The 23,362-nt window shown below is 48.3% G+C and overlaps 1 protein-coding gene across 1 annotated transcript in view; it reads left to right on the top strand.

The window, feature by feature from the left end:
- The first annotated feature begins 6,354 nt into the window (after positions 1–6,354).
- Positions 6,355–23,362, top strand: part of MAPKBP1 (mitogen-activated protein kinase binding protein 1) — a 102,001-nt gene continuing 84,993 nt past the window's right edge. Inside the window, exon 1 of the mRNA XM_075152095.1 lies at positions 6,355–6,691. Coding sequence (XP_075008196.1) covers positions 6,575–6,691 — 117 coding nt within the window. The 5' untranslated portion in view covers positions 6,355–6,574. The remainder of the gene's footprint in view (positions 6,692–23,362) is intronic.

Here is a 23,362-nt window from a genome sequence, read left to right as displayed (position 1 = left end):
TGGAAACAATTTCCAGAAACTCATTTTGCTTGTCCCTTGTAGCTGTGGCAATAAAGGAGAAAGAGGAGGGGACAAAGCTCACTGGGGGAAACAAGTCAACCCAGCTGGGGTTCCTCACCTGACATGCTGTACATGGAGCTTTGGAGGCCTTTGTGTGTCCTGCAGAGAATCCTTGGTGCATTTTGCCACAGCAAACTCATATCTAATTAAGAGGTTAATACTGAAATTATTATTAAGCTTGCAGTCATTTTCATAGTTGGAGAAAAATTAAATATAAAATGCCCTCTATATATACTGCACGGTAGCTGCTTTTCTTCTCTTGCCCTCTACCCTTCTATTTTCTCATATAGTTATTTTTATTCTGGACTAGACCAAAGCTGTTTATCTTTCCTCCTCCACCTTCTCTCCCTGTCTGAGTTCCTGCTGTTCACTGTTCTAACAACAAGTCAACAGGTGGAAAAAGACGTTATGACCCTGCTGAATCAACATCCTGTGAGGCTAAAATGATAGCCGTTAGCCTAACTGGAAAGCAGCGGCATGGTCCTTTGGAGACAGAAGGGTAGACAACTCTTCTAGAAGACGACTGAATGCTCTTCTTCCACAGGGTTTCAAAGTTTGTGGGAAAAATGTGTTCTCTGCTCTTCACCTGAAAGATGCTCAGGAAAGTGGCAATAAGGGTGTGGAGCAAAATGTCTGTCCCCAGTATTTTTGCAGACACTCACGAGCAAGTTCAAGCCATGCTTTAAGCTGTCTGGAAGCTATGAATCTGCATGAGTGTGACGCTGATCCCTGACTAACTCACCTGGTCTCTGAGCTGGCCTCAATTGCTCATGCTGGCTGCCACAACTTCCAGTTTGGAGCTCCCTCTAGTACCAGGAGAGCAGCTCAGCTCCGGCATGTTGGTGTCTGAAAAAGCAGCTTGCTGCCCCCTCACACAGTGCTTGGGCAGCGCTCAGCGGATCCCGTGATGGGACCACGACTGCCCGCATCATGTCGGCATGGCTGGCTGGAGAGTCGCCTCACGCTCCCTGCCTGGCTGCAGGTGATGAGAAGAGCTTTGTGTGTAAGGAGAACAAGTTCAAGGAAAGGTTGAAAGCCCTCGCTGAGAGGGCTCGTGTAGCACTTAGAATCATAGAATAGTTTGGGTTGGAAGGGACCTTGAAAGGTCACCTAGTCCAATCCCTCTCCAACCCACTTCTGCTCTGTTGCTTTGTGTCTTCTTTTACATGCTCTTTTTTATCATGATATTTTTGACTAGGAAAATAATTTTGTTTAAAATCACTTCTAAAGTGTTTCTTTTGCTTGGAGTCCTATAGGAGGATTACGGGATTATTTGCAAGATGCTATTTCTTAGAAAAGCACAGAGGATTTCTGCGACGGAAAAACATTTTCAGATACTTCATTACCTAATGCTTAAAAATACGGCATTTCATTTATTGAGGCATCTGTTGTCTTTCATTATTTATGGCATCCCCTACTTTAAGAACACATCATTCAAGACCAAACGCTGCAAATGCCAAAGAAAAATGATATAATTTATTCATGGTACATTGTCCTTTCTGGCAAGGAAGAACTCATGACCTCTAGAGTGAACCTGAAAATCCTGTTGCCTTTGATTATCATTAACTGATCTCAGTCAAGCTGCTGCCCTATGGAGATGGGTCCTACAGGAACATACTGTAAAAGACAAGCTTTGTTCTGAAGTAAAGGCAATCCACAAAAAGGCGAGGAAGACAATAGCGGCACAACAAAAGGAACAGCAGAAATCAGTGGGGTGGGTGAGCACGGTGAGAAGCGCACACACCATCACAAGCCACGCATGCGTACCTTTCGTGAGCTTCCACAGAAGAAGCGGCGAAAGACCGGCCAGCAGATTACCAGCTTGACTGCTGCCGTGGGAGAGCTTACTTTGGACACCATGAGCAACAGCAACATCAGGAGGCATGGCATGGAGCAGCGGCTTTACCAACTGCTTCTAGACATGCCACTGGATGAAAAGCAGAAGTTTATTTCTCTTCAAGTTATTTGGTATTTATTGGAGGATAGGACTGGGAGAAGAGAAGCCACGCAGGTTGGCATCATCTACTCCAGTTTCACCCAAGCTAAAGTAGTTGTAGAGTCAGTGCAAGGGTTTTGCACTAACCTTTCGTAAGGTTGATACTACAATTGGAAAATTGGGTCCTCCTAATGATGAAATAGGTGTGTGGTAAGACTTGTACTGCAATACCTAGAGGAAGCTGGTGATTCCTGCTTGTTTTCCTTTTGTATTAGTAGGCTCAAAGAAAAAAAGAACAAGTGTTTGTATTAATAGAACTGTAGAAAAAGTTTCTTTAAAAATCACTGGCAAGATCCTTCTCTTTAGGACGAACAGAAGAAACTCTGTGACATTTCATCCCGCTTAAAAAATAACTAGAAATGTAGTATGCTTTAGTCAGAAAATCAGAAACATCCATTCCCTGTCCCAGTTCCTTTTCACTGAATTTAAAGTCCACTGATGTTTCAGAGTTAGCCTGTCTCTTCAGTCGCTTCACAGACACAAAGAATTGTAATCACAAATCACATTATGCTGTGCTCAGCTTTCAACAAAAGAGGAACAATGCTAGTTGCATTTAAACAGCGTCTCCCAAGCAAACATCTCAGCTGTCCCTTGTTTTCAAAGACATCCCTCAGTTCTTTCTCAAATGTATGCATGTTTCTCCCAAATGTGATGACTCTGATGTTTTACTGTTGAACAGCAGAAATTTAAGAACTATCAACTATTTTTTTTTTCCCCTGTACAGTGCCAGGTCCCTGTACGAGGCTGCTGCACATTTTTAACTCCATGTCCAGTGTGAGTAGTTCCACTCACTAGAATTGATAGTCTGGATAAAACTAAACACGTGTAAATCTTCATAGAAGAGGGATTTTATTTTTGCAGCAGCAGCTCTGGTTTCCTTCATGAATTTTTCCTCACCCTTAGCAACAGGGCACTGTTATTCAGCAATAGGACAATAGGGTTGGTAGGAATGGACAGTATTCACATTTTCTGGAAGAATCCTTTTCTTATGAGCCATCTCTTGGGTTGCAGGCTATGCCTGGGGCTGAAAGCTAAGATACCTAAATGATTCTATGATTCTATACTTATACTCCTAGCTCCCATGGACTTAAATTACTTTTATTTTAAAAATAATTGCAACATTACCAACTCTTGCAATTTCATTGTAAATCTCACAAAATTTGGAATCTTTCAGAAAGCCCCGGTTCCTGGAACCTTGTGACGTTTTGACACAGCAACAAGCATGAATTTCTCTATAGCACCTGTGTATCAAAACTAAAGCCTAACAAAGGTTAGAACCTGACATTTTAAATTCACTTCCTGCAGGTCACTATGACATGCCTGGAGCTGATAGAGATTAGAAAGATGTCCTGCGTCATGCCTCTGGGTGTTTTCATCAATACATGCAGGTTTCTGACCAGTCAAGCCTTAAGATCCTAATCCTGCAAGCCCTTGTGCCTGCTCAGAATCCCACTTTGAATGCAAACAACCTTTTCCTGAAATTCAGGTGGTGCAGGTTCACATAGTCACAGGCTGCGACGGCGGCAGCGTGCTTGCCACAATGGGCACCGCTAAGGGGAAGACCATAGCCCACATGTGGATCGTCTGTCATGGTAAATCTGTGCCTGAACTTCAGCAAATTTTCATGGACTGTATTTTTGGAACGATCATCTCCAATTGCTATGCATACTCCAGGTTTGCATTAGTCACTGAAGATGGGACAGGCGGGGAGGGCAGCTGCTATAGGAAATAAGGAGCCAGAAAGATGATCCAAGGACAGAAGATAGATTGCAATAAATGGCAGAGCATGTTAAGGAAGCGCGTGCTAGCAGGACTTTTCCAACCTAAGAAACGCTGGTTTCCTTTCTCTCCTTTAGGGCTTTGGTGTGGAGATGTATGTTGGGCCAGTGGGGACACGTACATTCTCTTTGAACTCTGAGAGAGAGTGCTCCATCCTAAATGTACACCCTTTTATAGCAATTCAGGCTTGGTGGCCTGTGAAATCTGCCTCCCCACCTCCTTTCATGTGGTTAGTACCTGCCACGGCATGGTAGGGCAGCTGTCTGTCCCTGTTTGGGAAGCACAAGAATTAGCGTAGTGGCTTCTGAACTCTTCCATGGGGAACAGCTATTAGGCAGCTCCAGGGCAAAACCTTCTTGCTGGCCTGGTGTATGTTTGGTTCTAGGCTCTCACCTGCTACGAGCCAGCACACAAGCATCCAAATTTCTGACTCCGTGGGCTCCATCCCCACATCTTGATGTGACTGCCAGACTCTTACCAAAAACTTTAGAGAGCTGAGAGGAGAAGGAGCTCCAGGACCTCTTCGTAGGTGGGAACCAACTACATTTGCATGGAGTCCTACCATGCCGTTGTGGGGCTGTGGAGTCTCGTTGTCATCCAGCAATGCCCACAGATGGCTGCTATGGGTTTGGCTTTGCCAGCAGCCTCTGCATTGGCTAGCTCTGGGACTGTTGTAGCCCCAGCAAAGGATCCAACCACCAGTGGAAGACATGTATCATCCAAGTCTGGCTACCCCGGGGTAAGGTGGTCACTCAACAACTTTTTCACCTCCACAGTGAAATGCAGGACCCATGACTTTGCAGGAGCACCCTCACCACCGCCGCCCTCAAGGCCTGGAGACCCCCCGGGTGTCACAGCAATGCTGCGTGTGGCAAGGCCAACCCGGCTATCCCACGTGGGCACAGGCGGACACCCTCTGTCCCCTCTCCCACCCCAGAGTGCCAGGGGCACGCCGTCCCACAGCCCCCCGCCCTGCCGCGTCCCCAGAGGGGTCCTGTCAGCACAGGCAGGCGGTGGTGCCAAGCCAGAGCTGGCCGGCCAGGCGCGGGGGGGGCCGCCGGCAGGGGGGACACAACCGAGGGTCCCCAGGGGCGGCGGGCCCGGCAGAGGAGATCTCTACGTGCCCTTGCCTTCCTCCGGGTCCCGCCTGTCTCTCGGGTGGGAGATGCCCGCCCAGCTCCCCCCGTTACAGTGCGCCGGGGCTGCGCCGGGGCTGCACCAGCGCCAACCCCCAGCCCTCCGCCGTTAGAGAGCCTCATCCCCGCCGCGATCCCTCCGCCGGCCATGCACCGCCCCGTCTCCCTCCGCCACCCCCAACTCCGCGCCGCGTTTTGACCCGCGCGGGCCGCCGTAGCGCGGCCGGGCGGGCGGGCGGCCGGCCCGGGGATGCGGGCGGCGCTGCGGGCGGCGGGGAGAGCGGCTGGGCGGCGCGGGCCGGCGCTCGCCCCTGGGCTCCCGGGGCCGGCGCGGGGCTCGGCGGGCGATCTCGGCCCCCCGCGTCTGGCCGAGACCTGAGTCTGCGGAGCCGCCCCCTCGCTGCCGCCGCAGCCGCCGCCTCTGAGGGAACGGCCCCCGCCCCGCCCGCGGGGGCGGCCCGCGCCGCGGCCCCTCCTCGGGGGAGGCCGGCTGCATGGGCAGGCGCTGCGGGGCACCGTGGTCGCCGGCCTCGCCGGCAGAGCCGCTCCTGGGCACCAGGTAGGAGAGGTTTAACCCGGCGGGTTAGGCTGGGGGGGAGCGGGGGGGACGCGTCCTCTCAGCCCGCAGTGCTGCCGCCGCGGGGAGAGGGGCTGGCGGCTCTGCCGACTTGGACGTTTCTCCCTTCCTCTCCTCTCTCTCCCCTTCTCCCTTCTTCGCTCGCTCTTCCCCCCGCCCCCATTTTGCATGGAAGCCGGCAGGATAACTTACTGCAGGCTTCGACTGGATCCCTCTCCCCCCCCTTCTCTCCGGCCACCGGGAAAGGTGAAGGTGTTGGTGGGGGGTCTGTAATCGTTGGCAGCAGTTACAGTTCCTCGTTGATCCCCTTTATAAATAGGGGTTGCAGGGATGTGAGATATTATATTCCTTTATTATCAGATATCAGACACTTTATGTAAGTGTACTTAAAGCAGAGCTAAATTTGTGGGAGTTAAAAACTCCCTCGTGTTTATTCTCGGTGTGCTTCTGCGACTTGGTGTTTAATAATCAAGTGCAGCGTTGTGCTTTCCAGGCTGTGAAGCCTAAGGTGGAATGGGTGTGTATGGAGCAAAAGCAAGGGGCTGGATGGATCCCGATAATGGCCTATAATGGTGGGAATTTTTGTCTTTGTCTGAAGTGTAAAACATCTAAATTTTGGATCCGGGAATTGGTTTAATGTGCTAATTGGTTCTAAAAGGATGATAATTTTTGTGGAAGCCTCTGAGAATATGTAATACTGCACCCATCCTTATCATAAACTCTTGCATTTGGCATTTCTTGCAAAGAATGAGGCTAGAATTTATTGCGAATGTTGTGTTGACCCACGGGTGCATCTTTCAGTTTAGATTACTGCTGATTTGATCCTCTGGAATCTGCAAAAGGAAAGTCTGCCAGCCTCTGTGAATAGCCTTGCAGTGTAACAGGAGTGGAGTTCCAGAGCAGAATCGCTGAGAGATATGTGAACGAGTGTAAGCAAAGCTGAGCACATCGGTATTCCTGCCTCAAACCTGGGCTCGTTCCCCAGGCAGTCTGTGTGTGGGGTGAATACCCTCTTGGCACCTGGAGATGATGTCGGTCGAAGGGTCTACAATAACAAGTCGGATCAAAAATCTACTTCGCTCCCCTTCCATTAAGCTGAGGAGAAGCAAGCCTGGGAACAAGCGTGAAGATATAGGCAGCAAGGTGAGTGCTGTGTGGTGCGGCCAACATGCTTTAATTTTGTTGCCTTAGGTGTCATCTGTACTAACAATACTGCTTTGGGAGACCTGGTGTAACTGTAGCGTGATGCAGAGCAACCGATACGTGACTGTAGTCTGTCTTTTAGTTGGGATCTTTATTGTGCTGCAGATCCTTGCTAAAGCCCAGGTCCTGCTTCTGAAACACACTCTTTTTGCTTGTGTGGTATGTACCCAGTCTGTATCAGAAAGCTTTTGGGATTTCCCACACTGTGGTGTGTGGAGTTGTTACAGATGACTGACAGGAGAAATATAATGCTGCTTCTTCCTCCATGTTTCCAACTGCTAACTTGCATTACCGGCAGCTAACGATACACAAAGACCTGTTCTTCTCTGTAAGCAATTGCTCTCAGCCCTGCAAAGGAGTGTTCTGTGAGCATGTGGGGAAGGGTAGGGTGGTCTGAAAGATGGAGGATGCGAGACGTGTCTCGGAGGTGACTGTTCAGATGGGGACTGCGTTACACAGGCCTGGATGCGCCTTCCTCCGTGTTCCTCCTCTGTGTGCCTCAGACCCCCTTCCCTTGGGGATGTCTTGTCTGGGGTATAATTGCTTCCACCTGAAAAATCCATCATTCTTCTTGGTGTTGTGGAGAATTCCTGGCAGACAGTCACTCACTGGGAATTGACTGGTGTCATGAGGAGAGGAGGATGACTTAACCCCGGCTGCAGGGAGGACAGGAGCTGGTGGCATTGCCGTGTGCTGACAGCAGGCGCCTCTGAGTCAGGGCACCTCGTTCTGTCCCTGCCACTGATTCACTTGTAACCCCGGGCAAATCACTCAGCCTTTGCGTAGCTTGCTCTCTCCATAAATAGCAAGCTTAATCCCTCCCCCCTTGTGAAGACTCACTAATAAATAAGAAATGCTTGTAATCCATGACTGCAAAATGCATTCATTGGTCTCAAAACAGTAGTGCTTCAAAATTTATCTCTTGGAGTGAAGAGTGTGTGTAAAACTTCAAGGGAAATAAATGACACCTGAGCTAAATGGCCTGTCCCCAGCATGAAATCCTGTTCTCAGAACTCTGGTTCAGGTTGGTTTCCCTGAGATGGCTGTTCAATACCAAGGAAAACAATATTCTTCTCTTGCCAAGCAAGAGAAAAACCTGCTCGGCTTCCTCAAAGTTGTCTAGAGGAGAGTCCTTGGTGTTGTGCGTGACCTCGGTGTGTGCATGTGCATGCATGTGCTGCATTTAATGCAGCCTGTGGACTGCCAGTGAAACGTGCTTTGTAGCTGTTGCTGAAGAGCAGTTTGTTGATCTGTATTCTGCAGAGACCCCTGTCAAAAGAGCCAAAACCCACCTGAACCACCATGTACAGTGGGCATTGGATTCTGGCCTCTGTGAATAGGAGCTGAGGTCTGCACGCTCCTTTTCAGGGCTGGGATCTGCTGCTACATACCCTGGTACCTGTTTCATTTTGTTTTCCTTGCACGTGCCTTTTGGAAGAGCTCCGTTGTATCCCTTGTGTTGTCTCCCAGCGTGCAGCCGGGGCTGTCTGATCCCCTGGGGATATCATGGATTCATTCCACACCATCAAATTAGGGTTTGAGGGCTGGATTTTGTGTATCTTATTAGTAAGAGCAGTTAATCAGTGAGATGCAAAGGAACTGCTGGGGAGTTTGCTGGTAGAAGCAGTTTGTCATGATGAGGAGTTAGGTGCTGGTGTTGGTTTCCTGAAGCGATCTGCTCTGAATTTCCCCCAAATGAGTTACGACTTGTCTTCAGTGGGACAGCTGGAGTGTGCAAGGCAGAAAGGAGTGGGTCCCTTACCAAAGATCCGACACATGTTGGGTATCTGTGGAGATGCTTCCTTTGCTATGCGTGTGCTCCTCTGCCTTCCAAGGTGAGAAGCAGCTCTACTTTTCTAAAATAACAGGACACAGATCCTCTGTCTGTTATTTGGTGAGAGTGTGAATCCCTTGGGACTGAAATTGAGCATCATACACATCGCTCCTGAATGATCTTTGCTGACCCTCAGGGAGGGTTTTTCAGGCATCTTTGTCTCTTGGACTTCTTGAGAAATGACTGCTCCAGGAGATGCATGTGACTCCAGTCATATGGAAGTATGGAAAGGCCTATGAAGCTGGTAGCTTTGGCTGGTCATCTCTGCTGAATGCTGCTTGGTTACTAAGATGGAGCAGGACTGTTGCCCTAGATTAATGCCTGAAAGGTGATATTGTGCTTTGTACGTGCAGTCACAGGTGAAGAGCAGCCCTGTGGTTCCTCTGAGTCCCTCAAGCTTTTATTGCAACCAGCTGCTCAATTTAAGATGGACAAGCACCCTCAGTGGCGCTGCCTTGACTTCCATGAGCTGTGATTTTCCCCTCCAGTGGAAAGTGTCCATGGTGTCCCTGCTCTTTCCTAAACCACCCTTTGGCGGTGTGAGGCTTGCCAGCTGTCTCAGTGGTTAGGGACAGACCCCTTGGGCAGTTCGTCATGTTGAAGAGAAGCCCTGTGAAAATTGGCTCCTTTCGGTGAATGCTGGGCTGGACGTGGGCAGGCTGTGGGAGGCTGGCTCCGCAGAGACCTGTTTGTGCATTGCTCTGGAAGGGGGAGTGTGGGTAAGTACAGATATTTTGCATGAGGGCTGTGCAGGACATGCAACGTGTTACTTGGGAGCTGTACAAGAGAGAACTTGTTTTGTGACTTTTATTAGGACTTATTCCTTGCCTATAATTAATGCGTGGTTTTACTGTGCAGCCCCAGGAGATCTCTACAGGAACCAATACATAATCATGCATATTTAAAAAAAAAATAAATAAAATAAGGGGAAGGAACAGGAGCTCTTTAAGTAAAGCTTCGAGTTGACAAATTGGATGTAGTGTTTGGTTTTGTTGCTGCTTTTTGAAAACAACTTTTGTTTTGTGGGAGTCCTGGTATTTGTTGCTGCATGACTAGCTTTTTTTTGTGCGTCTTCTGATGTTCATGGCTTGAATCCACTTTTCCTGTCCTCTCCAGATCTCCGTTTTTTGTGTTGAACCAATATAGACCTAGAGTACCGTGACTTAAGTCTAGGCCTGTTGATTGTTGGGATTGTAACACCTCAGTGTGGCGGCTGGAAGCTAAAATTTCCTCAGATGAATTGGTTGGCCTGAGTTCAATTTCTAGAGGATTACTAGCCCTACCAGCCGTGCATCTGGTCACCATACTTGTGATTCCAGTAGAGAGACAGAGTTAAAAACTGGGCACTGAGTACCTTTGAAGCAGCATCGATCACCCTGAGTGAGTGGCACTAGCAGGACTGGGGGGAAGCTAAGGGTTGAGACATCTCCCAGTGCTAAAATGCCCTGGCTGCTGTAGTACCCTGGCACTTGGCTACACAAATCTCTCTCTGCTCGCAGAAGTAATGTACCTGAGCAGGTACAGTTCCTGCAGGGACTGTTCGTATTGTTAAGCTCTACTCTGGTAAATACAAGCATATTTTTAATGGATGTAGCTGTGCCTGTTTTAGGGGGTGTGTGGAGGGGTATCCTCAGTCAAACCAGATTATGAATGTCAATGTAGAAACAAATTGCTACAAAACTTGCTACAGGCTTTTCCCTAAAACGGTAAGCCAGTGGGTCAAAGAAACACATTTGGAATTTGCTGCTTGTTTCTTTGATCTCTCCTTTTTTTTTTCTAAGCCAGAAGTATTTCAAGTTGCTGGTTTAAAAGAATGCTTTGACTAAAACCTGACGTTCCCCAGCAGGAAGCCATTCAGCACAGAGACTGTTGTGTTGTGGTCTCCCCCCACCAAGTGTTGTGCGAGCATGTGCGCTGGAGCGCCTGTTCCTGCTCCATGGTGCTGGGTTGGACTGGGTGGCTTTGCAAAACCTTTTCGAGAGCTTTTGTTCTGAAAATGAGCCCTGACTAAATTACTCCTAGTGGGACAGGTTTTCCTGTCCTCCTTTGGTGAGGCATAGTCTGTTCTTACCGCCAGCCTCTGGGCTCCCGTCAGCCCAATGGTAGCTCCCTGGTTAGGGCAGCAGAAGCACGTACGCCTGCCTCTGCATCCTGCCAGTGAGTAGGACGTGCCCAGGCACAGGTTTAAGAGGGAAGCAGATCCGTGGAAGCTTGAGACCCCTTGTGCCTTGTCATGCCCCTCACATTCCCAGCGTAGTTCTCCAGCTCCTCAATCCCCTGAGAAGCCGCTGGGCTCGGCTAAGACCACAAGCTGTCCTGGACAGAGGAGAGTGGAGTAGTGTTTCTGACTGTAGCTTCCTGCCTTTAGTACAGAGTCCTTTTTGTCTGAAAATATTGTAGCTTCCAACATGAATCAGTTTAGACCGCTACTGGTCTTAACTGGATCAGCTGAGAATTGCTGAACCTGAACTGGAACAGAACCAAAAAACACACAAGTTTGATTCACTGATATAGATGCTTCAAAAATCATCACCTCTTATTAAATCATTTAAGGTGCAGCTGAAGCTTGTTGCGGAGTGGGATTCTTTGTAAGTGGGATTCTTTGGGAACAATTTGGTCCTGCAGCAGCAGAGCCTCTTGGGTTCCTCATGGCAGCATTTCCCAGGGAGCTGGATGTGGGGCTGAGCAGCCTGGCTGTGTGGGTGAGGTAGAGAGCAGCCTGTCTGATGCTGTCATAAGCTTTTGTTTTGGCAGGATTTGGAAGGGTCTTTTACATAATGATGGTGCTTTTGAGGAGCTGTTCAGCACGGTATTGCCCTATTCCCCTTCTCCACTCCACTGGACCAGTGCTCAGCCCACCAGCTCTGGGACCAGCACAGCCAGTGGCACAGCTGAGGGGATGCATCTAACCCTGGTCTGGCCTTCTGCTGCTGTGCCTGTTCTGCTTCAAAGCTAATATCCATGAATGTTGCTTGGCCCTGGTTGATAGCTATAGATCTCTCTCACAGCACTGCAATGCTCAGTCTAAACACACCCAATTGCTTCAACAGCTTAGGGGCTGCTGTCCAGAGATAGAAGGGATTTCATGTCTGTCTCTGGTCAGGCTTATAACAGTGTCTCTTAAAGCAGAGGATGAAGGCTGGTTAGCTTCTCCGTAGCCAGACCTGCATTTCAGTGGCATGTCCGTATCTGTGGATAGAGCCAGTGGAACAACTGAAAGTGTCATAGCTCAGGGGATGAATCCTTCCCTGCTGGGCTGCTCTGGTCCCTTCTCCTTCTTCCTCAAATACATGGTGCTCAAGATGACCCTGTGTTTGTTAACAGTTTCACACACAGGTTTTCCTCACTCCATTCTTCGCTCTACGTGTGTTATGCCTTGTCCTGAAATTACAGGGTCATCAGGCCAGCTCTCCTGCCTGAACTGGAGCCGAACATGAGTGTTAAGTGTGACTTATAGCCACAGGGCATATCAAAGCCAAAGTTTTTCTGCTGGTGGACTGCAGCACCAGTTGCTTCTGGTTCTTGAAGTAGGGTGGATATAAAAGCATATAGCAATTCAACATGTTTGGGTTTGTAGCCTGCAACTGTATCCATGAACCACTGTGACCCTTCTTCCCAATCTTGAGGCAAGATTGCTGGAAAGATCCACCCGTCTGTCCACCCCTAAATAATGTGCTGTCTTTACCATGAAAGACAGCAGGAAGACCCCTACATGGCAGGGTGGGAGCGATGATGGGCTAACAGCTGGGGTGCAGTCAGCATAAATTACACAAACCAGGTCATTTGCTGAGCGAGTTTAAATGGTTATTGCTTCCCTTGGGTGGTTACATGCTGCTTTCCTGGATGGTCTTTCAGATCTGCTGAAGTCTTGGCGTGCATATTGTTCTTCATCTCCTTCAGACGAGCTGGGTATTCTGAGAAGGCACGTGGGACTTAGCTAACCTGGCTGGAGGGACTCGTAAGCAGGTTTTACTCTGTCCCTGCTGTGCTGTGCTGGATAAACTGTACACATATAGACTGATGGTCCCCTTTTGCTTGTGGGCTGCTGTTCTGCAGTGGGCTGTGAAGCATGTAGTGTTTTGCCAAAGACCTGTCTGGGATGGCAAGATGGCAGAGGTCAGGGCTGGTCAGAGGTGTTGCAGGTGGTACATTTGCTGCTTGCTGGTCAAAGCTGTTGTTCACTGTGGTGCAGGGAAGCCTGGTGGAGAAAAGCGTCCACAGACACAGTGGAAAGAGACCTCCTCCGAAGTGTACCATCTGTTTCACTAGCTGTGTGCTTGGCACTACCTGTGGTGTATCACCTCATTTGTTTCAGGAGGACAGAAGAGTTGAAGTGATCGTTGGGAGTTAGGCCAGGTTGGACCACTATCTGCTTTTGTATCATCAAGGGTCTGCAAGTGCCTGTAAAATGACTTGTGTATTTTTTCACTCTCCTCTGTGTCTGGTGGAAAGCAACTGCAAGGGCATCACCTCCATTTCCAGCTGAGAAAGTGGTGGTCAGCATTTTGTTGGGCTGGCTGAGAAGGAAGTTTGCTTCCTGTTGATCAGGTCTTAGGAAGAAGTTGCTTGATTACCCTTGGTACAGTTTTCTCTGTGAGAATAAAAGCAAACACTATGTACTAGCTAGTCTTTGGCTTTTTTAAAAGGTCTCTTGTCTTGATGCTTGGGGCGGGGAGTGGCACTCACATGGCACTCTAACAGCGCTTAGCAGAATGAAGCCCTGATATTAGTGCTGAGTGATCCCAGCTAAGGTCTGAATAATTAACTACTACCAAGCCCAGTTTCAGTCACTTCAGGCTTCTGTTTGTGTCTGATGTACCTGCCTCTGCGGAGCTGGAAGTTTCCGAGGGCTCCTGTACGTGCGTAGCAGGGTTGCAGCATGCTCTCTGCTCTAGTTTCCAGCACCAGATGTGGGCTGGTCCCTCTGCCTGAAACCCTGTGGGCTCTGCTGAGGCTGTACCCACCAAAGGGTGGCTACTGCAATTCAGAAAAACCTCCCACTATTTCCTTTCACCACAGTGCTGCTTAGCCTTGCCCTGAGCATGTCTGCATGTTGTGCAAGGAAAATACAACTGAGGCCTGCGGCTTTTGTAACCAGCAGTGGATCTGTGCCGTGTGATCTATCTTCAAAAATATTAGTGCAAAGGTGAGTCGCTGCTAGGATTTGTATGGCTATAGACTGAAGGAGCATCCCATCTCTACCTTGCTTTGGTGAGCATTGGACAGACGTGTGATAAAGTAGACCCAGCCCAGAGGAGCTTCAGGCTTAAAAGAAAAAAAGGTGTGGGAGGAACGGGACACGCTTTTCCTATACAGACATGGCTCCAAACTCCCACAGGAAGTCTGAGGCAGACCTAGAAATTGAATCCTGATCCTCTGGGGCCAAATCTTAGCCTTAGCCACAAAGCCCAGTCTCTTGCAGATTACCAGGGACGTTTCTCACCTCTCCCATGTGAGGACTGTGTGTTCATTTAGGATTATTTACTTAAAAGTCCCCAAACTGTGCAGTTGTAAATGCTGACTTGGTTCCATTGTCACTAATGATTTCAGTAGCTCTGGTGATGATGACTTTCCAACAGGCTCAAGCAGATTAAGCACCATATGAATTAGAGCTGTGGAAACCCCAGTAAGCCTTGTAATTTTGCTGGTGTCCCAGGAGACCAGTGTGTTGTTAGTTACTGTGGGGAAACTCTGATTGAAAATAGTACTATAGAAAAGTTTATGAACTGCTGTTGTATTCAGTGTTTCCAAGTGCATAGCAATAAAAGCCAGTCCCGCTTGTTCTCCCAAATACAGTATTAAAATTCACAATTGGTCAAGAAGGCTAATGTGATTTAACAACTAATATGAGATTTCTTACCTGGTGGAATTTGAACAATGACATTCCTTCCTTACAGTGATGGTTCTTTAATTTCTGCATCTCCCAAACACTTTACATAGTTAGGCTGAAACTTCCCCCATCATCCTTCCAGAGAAACTCCTTTCTCTGGAAGAAAGTAGATTATTCGAGGTTGCATAGTAGTAGAGAGTCACAACATTAACAAATGGCTTGAGAACAGGCAGATGGAGGAGTTTCTGAAAGAAGGAGAAAGCAACTTTATGGCAGTGTCAGTGGATTCAAGGGTACAGACTTCTAAACCTCTTTGCTCCTGTTTTTCTTCCAAGTAGGCAGTGTGAAAATAAGTGCTGCCTGTTCAGAAACCTTTCCCTACGGACAGGCAGGCTCAGCATAGGACAGCTGTTGTTTGAAGTGCCAGTACTGAAGTGTTAGCTATGGCTCCTGTGCTCGACAGTGGTAGCCTTTGAGATCACCCAAGGGCTTTGAAATTGGTTGCTTACCTTTGAGTAGCACATAAGGGGCCGCTGCCTCTGAAGTGTTGTTTGTACTAGGGGTGCTTTCATTTGCAAAAAAAAAAAAAAAAAAAAGCATCATTTCTTAGCCCAGGACTTTGCACCAAAGGAGCTTGAGTTCGTTACGTGGTCCCTAACGCAATCTAGATGCTGGAGTTGCCGAAACGCTGAATAGGACTGAAGGTGAAAGGAGTGTGTGCAAGACTTGCCTCCTTCTTTGGCAACTGCTCTTGGTGCTCAGAACTTGCTGTGCTCTGTGCTTCAGCCGTGGCCATGCCGTGAGGCTGTGACCTGGACCATAAGAGGATGGGGATGGTGTCAGAGGTATCCAGAGTGGGCATGAGGGTAAGGGTGTACTTGGCCAAGCACTTGCCTGTGCTAGAAACAATTTGCAAGCTGAGCTTCCACAACAAGCTGTCTTAATGGTGACGCAGCATCAAAAGAGTCTGTTGAATGATCCTGTCCCTCAAAGAAACGGGCTATACCAGTAAAAGGACTTCTTTTTGCCAGTTACATTGCATCAATATTAGTGTCATTTCTGCAAGAGCTTTGTCTGGGCTAAAAGTGGTGTTTTTCACGCTCCTAACTAACGCTTCCATGCTGCTGAAATGTGTAAAGGTAGAGCGAACCTTGAAACAGAGCTGTGTATTTTTTTTTTAAATGCAGTTAATGGTTTTGGGTTCTGTGCTCCGCTCTTCAGAGTGTCTCTGAGCCTCTTTTTTCCCTCAATGTAAAACAGACAGGGTACTTATCCACTTACTGCAAAGTGTCCCAGCATCCAGGGCTTTAAAACAGCTGCGTAACTCCTTGCGTTTGGCTTATCTCCCAGTTTTGAGCTAGATATAGCGGTCCCAAGCGCAGTTGTTTCAAACCTGCTTTGAGGTGTCATCCTTCTCGAGCAGCTGGGTCCAAAAGCATTGCGGACTGTAAACTGGAACTGATAAATTTGGGATCTGCTTCATTTTTTTAAGCCCATCTGGTCTCAGCTCACCGTGTTTTCTTAGACTGAATTGTGGCCAGAGAGGCTGCAGAAGTGGTTCTGTGTGTCTTACCTGACCGTGAGGGTTGGCTGGAGGGTGTTTGCCCAGTCTGCGCCCCGAACCCCGCTATGGGAGTGGTGGTGGAGGGGAATGGAGACAAGACGACATAAAATGCTCTTAATGAAATGCATTAACAAATATTTCTGATGAATGCGCGGTATACCTCGATGGACGTAGTTGTTTATAAAACCCTGAGCTGCTTTTGAGGCTGGAATTGGGATTCCACCTTCTCCTGCACCGGGAGGATAATCTTCCTCCCTGATAATCCACGGTTTGCGCTGCATGTCTCTGCAGGCTTCCCGAGCTAAGCTGTTGAGATGTATTTTACACGCAATAGCAGTGCGAATGTGTGGCGCTGGGGGAGGATGAGGGTAGGGTGCTCAGGGCTAGAGGTGTCTTCCTTCAGCGTTCTCCCCGCCGACTGCTTTGGCTGCGGTTTTGGCTGTAACTTCTGGAAGAGCGGGTCTCCCACATCCCTGTTCTGGTGGGTGGCTTATAGATGCTTGCTTGGCCAAGTTCTCAGCCTGCTTTCTGTAGTGGGGCTGCAAATAAGGTTTTTTTTTTTTTATGTCCGAGACCTGGGATAAATAGTTTTTTGATCGAGCCGTCGCTGGATAACAGAGCATGGTGGTAGGGGAGAAGATGCAGCGCCTGGACTCTCTCTGCTGTGCGTCGGAGCTACTCCAGGTCCTTGGAATTGACGTCTCCGCTCAGGAGCATCTGAATGTAAACACGCCCGTTAATAAAATGACCAGCGGGCTGATTTATGGCCTCCTGCAAGGTGTGCTGGGGTGTGCTGCAGCGGAGGTGAGAGCGCCCGGGCGACGCAGCACCAGGCTGCAGTTGCACGGCCCTGGCCTGCCCGCTCGCTGCTTGCTGGCAGCTTCGCGGCGTGGGCCTGCGCCCTCTGCCCTCGCTTCTCCCCCCGTGCCCCGGCCGCTGCAGCCGCGCCGCAGCCCGCCCGCCTCCCTCTCCGGCCGGGCCGGCTCCCGGCGCGCTGCCGCGGGAGCGGCGGTGCCTGCTGCCGCCCGTCGCCATGGAGACGCCGTCCGGCCAATGGGGGGCGGGGGCGGGGCGCTCGAGGGGCTGGCCCCGCCCCCGGGCTGGCGCGGCGTGCCATGTGCGCGGCGCTATATTTGCCCCCTGGCAGGCAGCAGCCGGCGGCTGCCGCCGTTGGGAGGGCTCCTCTGGGCAGCGCTCTCCCGGTGCTCTTCCCAGGGACTGTACCCTTGGGTAAGCCCGTGCCGGTTAACTTAAACACAGGTTTTGGAAAAAACAGACAAACCAAGCTTCCAGTCTAGACAAACCCTATATAATATGCTCAGAGTCTGTGTCTCCAGACAGTGTCTGGTCCTTCGTGGCGGAGCTCTGGTGACCAAAGTTCCAGGTTGACCAGCAAGGCTGGAAGAGAGCACCAGGTTGCCCTGTGTAATAACACTGTCCTCTGTGGTAGAGGATATGGTTGCATGAGATGCACTGGGCAGCTTCCAGCCCTGCATCTCTGCTGAGGGAACTGAATTGTTTTGTTAGTTCAGGAAAATCTGCCTTTTTTGTGAAAGAAAAGGGTTTGACAGGGCACCTGGTACCTGGGGAACTCTGAGGTCACCAGGGGTTGGAGAAATACTGCTTGCTATGGAGAGCCCTGTGATGTTCCAGTGGGAAGAGGCGAGTGCTTGCTGCGATAAGGCATTTAGTTTTGCTGTCAGTGCTTTCCAGAGGTTTAAAACAATTGGGAACACTCATCACCTACTGCCTGAAGGTTTGTTGGCAAGCAACAGAAACTCGTTCTTTCTACTGGTAGTTTTTTCTGGCACTTAGGGCCTGTTGTACTGGGAGGAGCGACCTGGCCCGCCTTAGCCAGCAGCCCTGGCTGAGGAGGGGAGGAGGCTGTATAAACGGTACTGTAACTCTCCAGGCAGAGAGGAGCCGGTATTCCTGCCCTGGGCTGTGGGGAAGGGAGTTGTGGGCCTGAAGCATGTTTGTGTAGCACTTGGGTTAGTTGAGTCGGGGAGCTCTGCTGAGGAGATGGCAGAACTGTAAATTATCAGTGATCTACGTAAGCTGTGGAAGCAGTTAGGGCAGAAGGAGGGGCTTAGAAGCAAAATCCATTATAACGTGTCAAAGTGGGTGATTTCCCTTGCTGGGGAGGGGGTCTTGTCTCTGGGCAGCAGAGTGAACGCTGTTTTTGCGTTGTGGCATTCCTCTGGAAGAGGGATTTACTTCCAGGTCTGCTGCCTGGGTTCTGTCCTGCGTCCTGCCCTTCCACTCTCTAGCGTGATTTAATTTGGATGCTTTTCTGAGATCCCCAGAAAGGAAAGTACTGTAAACAGCTGCCAAGCAGGATTTTGCGTTGTAGAGCATACTTAAATGCTGGGGCCTGGTTGGATGATTGTATGAGTATATTTCTATTTTTCTGCGTTTGTGTGTGTTTAATGGGAAGAACATATTCTGTTCTGGTTGAGCGTATGTTACTTTTCTTAGTGTGCCTGTTAGTACAGTAACTTACAACCCACTCTTTTCCCCTGCTCATAAAGTAACGCTGGTATTATGTTACAGCTGTAACGTACACAAAGTCTCGCACAACTCCTCGTGTAACATTTTTACAGTCGTGATGACCTTGAAGGGTTTAAAAGAAGACTAAATGCAAACTCTGGCACTATTCCTGCAGATACTTAAGCATGTGCTTAGTTTTGCGTGAGGTAGTATAAGCATGAGTAATTCCATTTCACTCAATGGATATAAAGGTAAGTGCCTTTGTAGCCAATTGCAAGATCAGAGTCTATGTATGATGATTCATTTTATGCACATAACTGTATGTGTGTGCATGCCTTATGTATATCATGCAGTTGTCTTTATCATGTTTTGACCAGCTCAGCTGCACTTTGTCCATTAATCCATATTCCCCAGGTATGTTGCTAACCAGTCCTGTGAAGCCTGGAGCACAAACTGTTTCTCTTTCCCTGTTTCCCATCTCCCCAATAAACAGTTAACCAGAGAAATTCCATTTTTCTTTTGTATCCTCATCATCATCCCCAAAATGTGGACTTGGTTTCCCCTTTTCTCCCCAGCTAGAGGCTCCCTGACAGAACCTCCTCTGATCCAAGCAAGATGCTGACCTGACATGTTCAGGAAGGGCAGTTTCATCCCTGAAGTTATAAACAGGTTTATGCAAGGATAAAGCTAGGTTATTTATACCTCTGCAGAAGCCTGAGATGGTGGTCATTAACTTTTCCACATCACATAACCAAAGATGCCGTGTTTCCTCCTCTTTAAAGCCCAGTTCCATTGGATTCAGATATAAGAAAAGGCAAGGGTTTTTTTTGGTGTTCTTTTTTTTAAGCGCGTTAATCCCCCCCTGCCCCTCCCAGTATTTAGTTATTGCAGAGAAAAATGTGATGAAAGGTTGTTTTAATGTATTCTGGGAAGGCTGGTAGAGCTGTCTTTGCAGCCCATGAGAGGGACAAGCTGGTGAAAGGCACGGTAGTTATCACCTGGTAGTTGTCTACATGGGGTAGCGGAGGCACCTTCCTTTAGGAGAGGGAACGTAGCAGACACTGTGTCTCCCTGTGGGCTGCTGCCTGGGGCTTGGCTCACCTGGGCTCGTGTCAAAACCTAGGCCTAGCACTGGGTTTATAGCAGGTGCCTCTCTCATCTACATGTCACTGAGGTCCCTGCAACCAGCAGGGGGGGAAGTACTTTTCGGATGTTGGTCCATGGCTCCTGCACCTTGCTCTCCTTGTTTCTTTTCAGTGCATGAGCTTAGGGGTATTGGACTAAAGTCAGACTCATTAAAATATGGTAGCACTACTGATATTTTCAGTACAAGCAGGGTTTGCAAGTAGAGCCGTGCAAATCTGACTATCTTCTGTTTATCCAGCCCTTAAGTTTGTAAGATGACTTTAAAGTGCAAGTGGATACTGGCAGATGCTCTATATATCGCATGTCTGCCCTTATGGTGGCATATATCCTGGTCACCTCTATGTGGTCTCTTGGCAGTCAGACGCTATATCTTGATGTGACAAGAGCTGGCTGTTAACTTACAGCCATAAATCTGTTGGGGCTGTAGTGGAAGTCTGTCAGTGCTGTGCAGGTGGTGAGTGGCTTGCTTAGCTTCTGGTGGATGATTTTTTTTTTTTTTTTTTTTTTTAATTTTCCTAACACAGCTTGTATTTCTGCAGTGGTAGAGCCTGTTCTGGTCACAGAGGAGCAGCAGAGTTAACAGCGTTTATGGGACATTCTTTCCAATTGCTGTGGTCTAAACATATGTACACCAGCATTGAGTTACTTCTGCCTGGAAATAAGCCACAGAGCTATATATAATATATGTTTGAACTGTTGCAGTAATGTTGTTGGTATAAATAGGAGAAAGGGGTAGCACCAGGGTTTCCCTTCCTCAGAGCTGATTCAAGAAGACTTCCTGGTGCTCCATCTTCAGTGGAAAAGGCTGGGGAAGGTGGCTGAAAGCAGCCACAAAATGCCATACGGCTAGCCTTCAGGGAAGAGCATAAAGGGCGAGATACTTGGGTCTGGAGCGTTGGCTTCCTGCTTGACAGTTGCCCAGCTCTTTTCTCTTGTGGTGGAACATCACATCATCACGGAGTTCAGTTTGCAGTGACTTGGTCCACCAAAGCCACGGGGTTTGGTCTGTGACAGTCCGTTGGGTGCTTGTGACTCCAAAACTGCTGATGAGTTTTCTTGAACTCCTTCTGGCAGATGTTTCTGTCCTCTAGCTATTAGACAAGCAGCCTGGGTACATGTGGAGCTTCTAGTTGCCTTTGTCATCATATTGTGACATATTGTAGGGAGCAGTACTTTGAAGTGACATCATTGTGTGGCTGTGCTTCACAGGTACATTGGGATGCTGCTGTCATCTTTTGAACCATGTGAAGTGTGCATAGGACTTCTCCCAGGCAGTGCTTGTAAGCAAAACAACTTCTGCAATTCCTAAGTACCTTTCTGGTTCTTTGTGCGAGATCGTTTAGTGCAAGTCTTTGCTTGGTCAGCTTGGCTGCCGTAGCAGATTGTGCCAAGTTCTGCAGTCCTTTCTGTCACTAATAGATTTTTATCTCACCCAAAAGAAATGTAGGAAGTGACCTCTATAGAAACAGTAGAAAGTGCTGATAAGCACTGAGCTGCCAGTTTTAGTCTTTACTTGTGGCTGGTGTTAATTCCATCTTCAAACTCTAAATGCTTGTTTGTCTTTGGCTAATTTGTAAACAGATCCTTCCACAATATTATCTCCTAAGTGCTTTATTGCAGGTATCAAACTGTGATGTTCTAAGGAGGTAAGAGAGGCGAGGTTTGCGGGTAGAAGTAATGTCTTTTCTTAAACAGACTGATACAATTAGAAGAGAGGCAAGATTATGGACAGGTGGGAACATTTTCAGGGTTCAGTGCTCCATGAACAATTCTCTACAATCATTTCTTTCTGCAATTTTTTTTTTTGTTTTGAAGAGTCAGAATCATCAGTTACGTTCTTACAACTCTGACAGGCAATCAGCTCCATTTCATCCAACACCTCTCCTCTGGTCGGTGATGGGAGTTGGAGCCTGGCTTCATGCAGGGGCCGGTTCCTGTGCAGGGGTGAGAGCAGAGCTTGTACCCAGCGGTTGCCCACCACCTAGCTGCCAGTGCACCACAGCGAGGGGGGGACAGAAACGGCGTAGAAGCTCTATAGCTATCTTTTTGCTGGAGGACATGAAATACAGTTTGAGCATAGTGGTTCAGTACAAATGACAGTCAACAGGGATGTTCTGTCTCTTAAGCGTTGCTTTGCTGTTCAGTCTTACTGCTTGCCCTTCAAGTGTTTGTCTGCTTCTTATATCCTTTGTTTAAACTGTAGAAATGTACGTAGGACTAGTGGTTCAGGTATTTCTGAACTACATGTGTTGCTCAAAGTTATTTCTTACCAAGACAGATTCTGCTAAATGCTTCTGAGTAGGTGAATGTATCTAAAACTATTGACCGGAAAATCATGCATTGGGAGCATTGACTCTTTGCTGAAGACTGGAGTTCCATAACCCCTTTTTTTGTGTTTTGCTCTCTTAGCAGCAAGTTTTGCTAAGAACTAAACATGTAAAAACAGAAATACTTTGTAAAGTGTTGAAGGAACAGGAGTTGGTTGTGTGCCTGAATCTAGGGCATTCTGAATTTCTAAAAAAGGGCAGTAAAGAAATGGTGGTAGTTGTAATGGTTTGCTTTCTTGAAGTATGGCAGGAGGTAGGTGGTAACCAAAACAAAGGGGTTTTTAAGCCTGTGGATAAAAATTGCTTCCTCTGAGTGTGATTTTACTTCCTCAGTTCTCACATTTGGTAATTTTACCAGTTACCCCTGCTCCTGAGCCTAAATGTAGGCTAGAGGAGACCTGCTTTTTTTGTGTTTACTCCCGCTGTTTCAGGGTTTTAAATCACTCAGATGGCAGCTTGCTCCCTTTTTCTTTTTGTTAAGTCACCTTTAACGAACTCCTCAAATAAGTCAGCTTATGTTGGACTATTGTACCTCTCGTTTACAGACTTTGTTTCCTTCAGGAAAAGAAACTGAAAAGGTGCTTGAGAAAAATCGCAGGAAGAAGTGATTTAAGGGCAAAGTATGTGAAGAAGGAAAGTGAGCTGAATGAAGGATTTAATGAGTTTGTTTAGGATTGCTTTGTAGTTGTCTTTATAACCTTTTGTCTCTCTGTGCAGTTTATTGTCTAGCGGCGGTTTCCTCGGTGTGTGTGTGTAAGGGAGAGAGAATCGATGGTGTTTCTTGCTGCTGACTTGCACAGGGAGTTTTTCAGGTCTTTGGGGTGCTAAGCCATAAAACTTGCAAGAAATTTTAACTGTTTGGAAAAGACTAAACCAAGTTCTGCATCTGGGATAGCCGTGACTGTGAACGGTGATTGCCTCTCCTGTAGTACCAGTTTGCATCTTTGAAGCAGAAAGATGGCCCAGTGGTGCGTACCTGAGTGAGCACATGAGGGCTTGCTGGAGTTGTCCGTCCCAGTGGCTGAGCAGCAGGTGCAGTGATGGGGACACTGTATTACCAGTGACGGACTTTCTCCAGCCGTACTGGAACAGGAGGAGGTGGCAGCAGGGTTGTTGAGGAGACGATGGAAATTGGTGCTTGTGCCGTTCTCTTAAGTTTGTTTTCTCAATCTTTGGCCTGTGTTTCTATGTATCGCTTCTCCTGGAGGACATGGTCTCCTTTCTGGCTGACAGGAGAAATCTCTTGGGTGCTCAGTATGCATGTTGACTGACAGATGTGAAGGGCTTCTTAATTCTAGGATGCACGAAGGGCAGATGATGATAAAGGCTCTTCTGTAAGAAGCTTATTTCTCAGGGCAGAGGGCAGGGAGGAGTGCAGGAAGGGATTGCCAAGAGCTAGGCAGTGAGCGGTGGCCAGGGG

Source organism: Calonectris borealis, chromosome 5 (genome assembly GCF_964195595.1).
Source record: "Calonectris borealis chromosome 5, bCalBor7.hap1.2, whole genome shotgun sequence".
Taxonomy (NCBI): domain Eukaryota; kingdom Metazoa; phylum Chordata; class Aves; order Procellariiformes; family Procellariidae; genus Calonectris; species Calonectris borealis.
The sequence above is the reverse complement of the archived record's forward strand: the minus strand, read 5'-3'. Positions and strand labels throughout refer to the sequence as shown.